Below are 9,195 nucleotides of genomic sequence, written 5' to 3' on the forward strand. Positions count from 1 at the left end.
CGATTGCATCGCAACGACAATTTTGGCTCATTATAAATTTCCCTTAATTTTAATGCAAAATGTTTCTGGCGCAGTCTGTCTCTGCCTCTGTCTCTGCCTCTGCCTCTCTCTCTCTCTCTCTGGCACAGTGCCTTACATTTAATGCATCCGACTACGACTCCGACTCCGTCTCGCCTCCCTTCGAGTTGCATTCAACTGCAGCATCCACAGAGAGAGAGAGAGAGATGGAGAGAGGTGGAGCCCCCCATCCCGGCTCTGTCTGAGTCTCTGTGTGTGCTGTAGGTAATCATGTTGCTGACAGCATTGTTGCCTCACAGTCCCGCTACCCTAGGATTTGGGGGCGCCCAAAACGGTAGCCCAGATGGCAGGCTGGCCCTCCAAAAGACTTGGCGATGCAACAAAATCATCGTAACATCACTTTTCGTACTTCAAGGACATCTAACAAGCTTCAAACTACCATCTTCTGCGCTAAATCGATGCCGATAGACTGCTGCATGGATGCTGTGCTCTCCAGAAGTCCCAGTCTTGGAAGGAGCCTTTTGTGGGAGTTCTGGGAAATTTTGTTCCCTTTTAGGGTACCTTTTTTCGGCTTCCGGCTAGGGTATTCGAGGCAACGAATCGGCGTGCAGTCCAGTCTTCATGTTGCATGTTAAATTGTTGCACGACAATGAGCAAGATGGTGCTGTTGCCGCCAAAAAAGAGCAGAGAGAAAAACGCGCACAAAAGCGGGGAGGCGGAGAGGCGGGGAGTCGTGAGGCGGGGAGTCGGGGAGTCGGAGAGTCGGGGGGGCACATGCACATGCCACGTAGTTATGCATATATCGTCTGTCCGGGTGGCCCCCTGGACGAGTGTTCCAGGCAATTCACAAATTGAACGAACGAAATCACATTAGCCCCAACGTCAGCCCCAGCCCCAGTCCCAGTCCCAGCTCCGGCATCAACTCCAGATATGTCTGGGCCGTGGCTGTCCTTTCAACATCTTTGCAGCGAGCAGCTGCAGCTCCTTGGGGAGGCCCCAACCCAGAGCCGGCAAATGGAAATGGAGACAGAGTCGGAGTCGGAGTCGGAACGGTACCGGTAGCGGTATTATTTTTGGCCGAACACGTACTCAGCCGCTGGCATTGGCCAATTGGCCTGCTCTTGGTCGAGGACCTGTGCTCCGGCAGCCATGACGACGTGCTGCAGCAAAAGTTTTCCTTGTCTATTGATTTGAATTTGAATTTTTCGCCTAATTGCAAAAAGTGTGCACAAAGTGAAACAAGCAAAAGATGGAGACGCAAAAAACCGACATAACAAGCAAAAGGACATGCAAAGGACACACCCTGCATGGGCAGCTGCTCGGGTTGCCATCTATAGGGGGGGAACTGCAGGATCTGTCCAGGGCCACCCATGAGCTGCGGGACTCAAGGGGAACCCCTAAAACAAATCCCATAGCTTAAAGCCCCCGTACAGCCCCCTCCCCCCCCTGGGGGGGGCGGGTGTAAATACGTCAACAATTTTGTGCAAAGAAGGATTTCAATTTCCTTTAAGCGGAAGCGCGCTGTCAGTTTCGCATTTTGCGCCACAAATCATCAACTCTATCTGTCCCTGGCTCTGTCCCTGGCTCTGGGCTCTGTAGGGAGGCTAGGAGATGGATGGAGAGCAACACATCATCCATCCATCCATCTAACAATAAGCGTCCAGCAACAGTCCCCAGTCCTTGTGCCCCTGCCCCTGCCCCCGTGCCATCCATCTACTCCGGCCATCAGTCAGGGGGGGGGGGGGGGTCCTGGCCCCTGTTTGCACTGGGCAATTTCGTTTTTCGCAAACGATAGTCAAACATCGAATGTTGTTTACCTTCAATTATGCGACAGGTGTGGACCTTCTTTGGAGTTAATTTATTTGTGGAATGATTGCACAAAATGCATGTTTTCTGTGCCACGGACTAGTCCTCCTTGGCCGGTGACTGTGCCACTGGGCACTCGATGCGAGCGTCGATCGGCGAGGAGCTGCTGACGGTCGTCAGGCTGAGATTGCGGACAGCCGGCATGGATGACAGGTCGTCCTCAGAGTCAATGTCGATGTCGCCCACCATGAACTCCTGCGGGATGCAATCGGACGCACACGCCTCCTGCCGCTCTTGGTGGTGATTCGGCGTTTGCTGCTCTTCGGGTGCCACAGACATCTTATACTAGATAGATCTACACATATGTACCCTACAATTTTGTGCACAGAAAAAACAAAAAACTGTGAATCGAAATTTAAAGTTAAGAGACTTGACAGTGCTCCCAACGAATGTTTGTCGAGGCCACCCTTCGGATAGGTACTACAAAATCGATTTGGCAGACCATCCTCGGGCCTCACCGAGACACCGAGACACCCAGACACTCAGACACTGTCAACAGACAAGTTCGCCTAGAGCTCCAGGACCGAGACTGGGACCGAGACCGGGTCTGGCAGTGCGTTAATTGATTGTTCGGCCAACCCGTCATTATCGGACGCTTGCCTACTGCCTGGATGGATGTGCGATGAGATTTGGATTGGGGCACTGTCGGGGCACCAAAAGGAGTCTCAAAAATCTCCACGCCCTGAGCACCCAACCCAGTTACACTTGGCCTGCAATATTTATGCCTTAAATGGTAGGGTTTTTGCCTCAATTTTTACCAAATATTTGATCTGAGTTTCTGATGTATTCAAATCGCGTGGCAGTCCTCCTTTTATGAAGTTTTGTTGGCATAATTTCGTAGATTGCTGCCAACAAATACATCGAGCATTTACATCCGCTTCGTTTTCGTTGTTCCGCTCATCCGAAAGTTATGATTGTTTGTTTATTTCCAAGTGTTTTAAATATGGGCCTTATTAAAATGACTTTTAAACACATTTATGCTAAAATCAGATTGAATTCTATTAAATTGGCACTTCCGCTCATCCGAAAGTGATGATTATTCATTTATTTCCAAGTGCTTCAAATATGGGCCGCATTAAAAAGACTTTCAAGTACTTTTTATGCCTAAGTCAAACTGAATTCTATGTAAAAACTATGCAATTCCTTTCCTTTCACTCTGCCAATTATCCCTCCGTGTATTTTGTATTTTTCTAATATTTTGACACTATCTTTTTGCCCACATCCGAGCCGGGACCGTTTCGCTTTCGCCGAAAGGTGAAACGTTCTTTCAGATGCGAGTCTATGCAGAGATATGGGCTACACTTGGATATACGTACGTAGGCATTGATTGTCCGTCCGGTTCGGTTCGGTTCAATGCAATCGCTGCACTTTAAGCGGGCAAAGTTTTTGGTTCGCTTCGTTTCGGTTTCATTCTCTTTCTGGTTCTGATTCTGGGTCCTGGTCTTTTTTTGTTTTTGGCCTACATAGAGCCACGGATATGAAACGGGAGCGATGCTCCTCGTTCTCTCTCTTTCACTCCATCTATGCCGGGTCTGTGTCGCTGTCCCTGTCTCTTTCTCTGTCTATCCGCATCTGTATCTCGGTCCCTGTCTCACCGCAGTCGAACTTTTTTAATACGCAACACGAGTGACCCGCTTGCGGACAATTGGAATTGTAACTTTTGATTAAATTCGTTGCAATCGGCCAGAACTCCTGCTTCTCAAGGCGGTTCCGGGGCCGGGTCCGGGGCCGGGGCCGGGTCCGGGGCCGGGCCGGGGCCAGGAGGATGGAACTTTTTGCGCTGGTTTTTCAATTGCATTTGATTACCTTGTTGCGTGGGCGGATGTCTACTCGAATGCTTGTTGCTCGGACACACATTTCATCGGGATTTCAATATACCCGCAGTGGCAGTCCATCGATCCCCAGGGCCCCCAAAAAACTTGTGTTTGGCCAACACTTGTGAAATCAATTCCAAAACTATGCATGGAAATATTTTCCATTTTCCATTTGCCATTCTCTATCTGTATCTCTTTATTTTTATTATTATAATATTTATGCATTGAACATTTGCACAAAATATGAAAATTCTACAAAAAACAATTTGTCCATAAATATATTGTGTGTTTTGTACTTGATATCTGTGTGCCACCCCCCTCCTCCCCCGAGTGACCCAAGCAAATATTTGTTTTCAAAATTCAACAAAAGAGCAGACGAAAAATAGAGAGTATAAATATTAAAGTGCGGCCGGCTAAAAATTAAAATTAAATTAACAAAAAATATGAAAAAAATTATGAAAAATTGATGAAAAATTGGGTAATTAGTATTTTTGGAAAATATTTGCAGGTGAGAGTCCCAGCACACCACGCCGAGGCTTTAAGATGGCTGAAGGATGTCCTCGAGGCAGCCTAGGAGTGCCTAAGGCGTGTCCTGCCGCCTGGAGGCCTGGCGGGACTTCAAGCGGGATGCCAGGGCCTGGAAGAAGTCGCTCGAAAAGACAGCAGATCGTGTCCTGAAGAGGGCCTCTACTTACCCCAAAGATGAGCTGCCAAAAGGACCTACCCCACGACGATCCAGGGCCTGCCCCTGCCCCCTGCTGGAGGGCCCCTTCCCTCAAATAAATACCCCATTTCAGGGCCTACTTTGTGCTCGAAACAATACCAAAATATATTGATGGGCACCATGGCTTTGTGGCCGAAAGTGCCACGTCCTTCCATCTGGCTGGAAAATAAACAATTTACATTTCTAAGAATTTGATTTGGGTTTTCGGTGGGTGTCCAGGGCTGCGGCCGCTACTGGAATTGCACTTGAACGGCGATGAGGCTGGGCTCTGGGCCGCCGTTGCGGGCGGTCATGCGCTGGAGCTGTGCGTGGGGCACCACCACGGTGCAGGGACTGCGGAGCATGGTCGCCAGGTCCTTGGGGGTGCAGATGTCGTGCGGCTGGCCGGTGAGCACCGTGAGGGTGTCGGCCATGTAGGCGCGCGGCGACCACACGGAGAGGGTGCCGTACAGGCGAATGTCGGCCGGACGGAAGCTGCTCAGCCAGACGAGCAGGGCGTCCTCCTCGTCGTCGAAGTCGGAGTCGTTGGAGAAGCGCGCGCGGGCTGCCATGACCAGCACGGGCAGCACGTCGCCCTTCCAGCCGGCCTGGGCGTGGGTGATCTTGTCCTTCACCTCGTACAGCTGGAGGCAAGTGGCCTCGTTGAGCGGCAGCGCCTTGGGGTCCATGTAGAGGGTCTCGCTCTGTCGCAGGCCGACTGGCTTCGCCTTCAGGCCCGGATGGTCGCTCAACAGATGGTCGTTGAGCCCCGAGGGGTAGCACGTTTTGGGGCAGTGCAGGTCGGGGCACAGCATGGGCTCCTTGGTGTAGAGGGGCTGCTTGGGGGCCGTGTCCTCGAACAGGTGGGCCTTGCTGGCGAGGGCCCCGAGCAGCTCCTTGTCCGTGAAGGACACCGTGCGGAACTGATCCTCCGCCTGCAGGGCCTTCGTCGTGCAGTCAGTGTGCTTCATTCCGCAAAAGGCCTGGCGGGCGGCATACCCGATGGACTGGTAGCTGCACCGCTTCACCGTCGACACCGTCTCGACCAGGTGCCGCAGCTGCTCCACTGCCGAGAGGAGACGTCCGTCTCCAGCTCCGTGCTCTGTCTGGCTGGCCTTGTCCTTGAAGAGCGACTGCTCCAGGAGGAGCTCAACGACGGAGTCCAGCAGCGCTCCGATTCCCTTGCTGCAGTCCCCGTCGTTCAGGGCCTGCACTCGCCTCTCCTCCAGCTCGCGCAGCTCCAGCTCGGTCTTCCTGAGCTGATGATTGACGTCCAGGCGAATGCTGGCCAAACGGCGCATCGTCTTCCGCTTGCACTTCAGTCCGGGCTGCAGCGAGTACCGCTTGAGGGGGATTTGAAAGGAGATTCTGGGAGTACAGGGCTTGCCGCTGTCCCCGCCACTGGTAGCGCGGTCGAAGGCGAAGGACTCCGTCACGGTCTCGCTGGAGGAGACAACCAGAGACTCCGCATCGGTCTCCGGCTCCGGCTGTTTGCCCCCCAGCTGACCCTTTGTCGGCTTGGGGTTGGCTTCCTTGGCCTTGCCCTCCAACATCTTGACGCGCTGCATGACCGGAACCACCTGGTCCTGCCCGTCGCCAAACCCATCCCCAGGCTCTGGCTCTGTTTTGGCCTTGGAAATCTGTCGCTGTCGGAGTTAGGCCGTGCATTAGCCCTTAGACATAGCTTCCCCCCCTCGCTTACCTCTTGGGACTTGGGTGGCTCCTCCAGCGAGGCCTCGTCGTCCTCCTCCAACTGGCGGAAGAACCTCACGTTGCGGCAGATGCTGCAGGTGTCGTAGATCCAGCGCCGTTCGCCCACCACCTCAGTGCCGGTGGATGTGCGCCGCAGCTCGTACGTGGGAGCCCCGCTCAGGGTCGTCTTCCTGCAACCGCAGTGCTCGCACTCGTACATTTCCATCGATTTCGTTTCCGTTTCGTATTTGCAAAACAAAAAATATATATTTTATGTGTGTTCAAGTCTTGAACGTACGGTGTCGGTGTCGGTGCTGACTGTTACTGATACTGTCTCCCCCGGACAGGTATTTATCTGCCCTCTACGATGCTCCTTTGTTTGCACTTCACAGGCGGCGGCGAGGTGACGTCGGAAAAACTAAGGCTAGGGCTACTGCGAGGGGGGGGGGGGGCTTCGAAAAGAACGCCTGATGCTCGTTTTGGGTCCATCAACGCTCGCTGTATTTCACTCGCTGTGTTTCACTCGCTGTAGTTACGCGCTGCATTTCACTCGCTGTATTTCACTCGCTGAAGTGACAAAAGAGAGATATTATCGTTGGTCTTGCGGCTTCTGTCGCTGGCAGGACTTAAACCTCTGTCTGCCTTCGTCCGAGAGTCGATCAGTCTCGCCCCTGGGCCAGGCTTTGAGCGTGATTCAAGGCCTACTGTTCGGATGGCCGACAGCCGACAGTCTGCGACCCTCTCATGCGACTACGGGCTACCCCTGCAGGGTATCCACCAGATCGCTATCCTCCAGCCTCCCTCAAGGCCACTCCTTTCCCAATTTGCATGGCGCTCAATTAGAATTTGTCATCGAGGCAGTGCTGCTGTGACTCTTACCTCAAAAATAAACTAGAAGCAAGTCAACTAGGCTTCCGATGATACCCTGCATAGATTCAACGTCCTTATGGTAAATTCTGTGCCCCCAAAGGCGCCGAAATATCTAGCATTTACTTCCTCTTCTGGAAAGCCCAGCGGAGATCCTACGGTGGACTATATCGACTCAATCCTTCGGGGTTTCTCAAGCAGATTCTGGCAGGTAATATCCAAAGGGATCGCCGAGTGCAGGAACCCCGCAAATGTTTTGTAAATTCCATTTGGAACAGGCATTGAAAACCGTATCGAGAAATAGTTGAATGTCTGGCTAAAAGGCATTTTTCCGGGATGGTTGCACTACATAAAAATCCGGCCCGAACAGGGGTGGTGCGGAGGGGGGGCGGGGTGGGGCCTTGTTAGGGGGACTTTGGCTTTGCTTTGGGTCCAGTCCATTCGTTTGGTCATTGAGCTTTTGCGGTGGTTTTGCCAGTGTGCAACAGAAAATATGAACAGAAATGCATTGGCCTAATGCTCCACCTGCACCTCCGCCTCCGCCTCCACCTCCACCACTGGCCCTCCATCTGCATATCCCTGTCTTTCTTTGTATCTGTGCCCCACCAACGTCCTCTGTTTTTTCCCTTCCATCCTTCCATCCTCCTTTTATCGGGCTCTCTTTGCACCTTAACCGCAGTTTACTGTGGCTCCAAGCTCCATCTAGTCATCGATGGTCATTCATCTCTCCCTTCTACCTCCTCCCCCTCCGCTGGGGTCGGATAGTCCGGCTGCCCTGTGTCGGTCGGTGATGGTCATAAGGACCATTCTAATCCACTTTGTTGAAAATACTCGAATGCATATTGAAGGGTCTGAAAGCATTCCAACGATCAGGGGTGTCCTCATCGATGGGGGGAGTGTGCTATATAGATGGTATTATGCCATAGTATTGGTGTGATATCTGTCCTATGAGTGACTTTTTTGATGCCCAAATGGACGAAAGGCATAGCCCCCTTGAGGACGCCTCTGTTCGGGGGCTCTGGCTTCCAGCGTTTTGGGAAGCGTTTCAAGTTTAGCGCATCGGTGACAAGGTAGTGGGGTGGAGGGGGGGCTGGAGAGGGTGCAGGGGGTGCAGGGGCTGGTCCTGCATATCGATTTGATGTGATTTTCATTAAAAACTCAACACAGGTAGTGACAAAACAAACTGAAGGTGGAGAGGGGCAGGAGAGGGGACTGGAGAGGGGACTGGAGAGGGGACTGGAGAGGGGTCTGGAGAGGGGACTGTAGAGGTGCAGGAGACGGGGATGGAGAGGGGCTTTAAAAGGGCTGGAGTGAGGGCTGTAGAGGGGCCTGGAGTGAGGGTCCAAAAGCCACGCAATGCACAAAACCATGTGAGTGGGTTCCGTATTTGAAGGGATTGCCAAAGAAAATCGTTATAAAATCAGCTTTACGCCTCCCCCCTACCACCCCTGCACCCCCCTCAAAACCGTAAAACCCCAAAAAGCGAACCAACAACAAAGATGACAAATAGAAAAACGATGAATGGGCCAAAAATCGGAAGCAGCTGCACATTAGCCCAAAAAAAAAAGAGAGAGAGCGAGAGAGAGAGAGTTCTGGTATTCAGGGAGGGGACGTTGGGGGATTGAGGGCTTAAGAGGACTCGGAACTGTTGTGTCCGTGAACGTGAGCAGTCAAAGTTCGACCAGCATCGGTCGCAAGAAATTAAAAGCAAACAAACAAATCGATTATTAGCCGCCCATTGCCGACCGCCCACACATGAAAGGCAAAAAAGGGTTAAGATACGTTTTGAAGAGCCCTGGAACTCGGACAGGGACATGGACATGCCCCCAACCCCCACCCACCCGCCCTCCGTCCGTCTTTGTTGTTTGCTGAGGGAAAATCTGTTTTCCGTTCGATATTTTCACGCATGATTTATGACCCCGTTAACAAGTAAAAGTCTCAACGTGCAGCAGTCCACCAGCTTGAAAAATGAATTTCTCGTTTTTGTCCGAGACCAGGAACGCCCCCTCCCCCCCGCACACAGCCCCACAGCCGGCATTCCGCCACGAAAGATGAAGTGGCAGCGAGGCACGTAAAGCTCGGGGCTGGATCGCCCTCTTGTTCTTGGGGGGGCGTGCCGCATAAAGTTGCCGAAATGAAGCTTAATTTAAAGACAAACATTTGTGCATAACAGCGACAAGAACAAAGGTTTCCTACGGCTTCAGGGGCGGGGGGGGGGGGGGGGGGGGGGGGGGG

The 9,195-nt window shown here is 52.5% G+C and overlaps 1 protein-coding gene across 1 annotated transcript; it reads right to left on the bottom strand.

Moving 5' to 3' along the window:
- Positions 1 to 4,503: 4,503 nt before the first annotated feature.
- Positions 4,504 to 6,436, bottom strand: LOC108165177. The gene is made up of 2 exons (XM_017301248.2): positions 6,104 to 6,436; positions 4,504 to 6,047 (listed from the first exon to the last, which is right to left on the bottom strand). Exons 1-2 carry the CDS (start codon positions 6,317 to 6,319, stop codon positions 4,653 to 4,655), a joined length of 1,611 nt encoding a protein of 536 aa, XP_017156737.1. The 5' UTR covers positions 6,320 to 6,436; the 3' UTR covers positions 4,504 to 4,652.
- Positions 6,437 to 9,195: the final 2,759 nt, after the last annotated feature.

Source organism: Drosophila miranda, chromosome XL (assembly GCF_003369915.1).
Source record: "Drosophila miranda strain MSH22 chromosome XL, D.miranda_PacBio2.1, whole genome shotgun sequence".
Lineage (NCBI taxonomy): Eukaryota > Metazoa > Arthropoda > Insecta > Diptera > Drosophilidae > Drosophila > Drosophila miranda.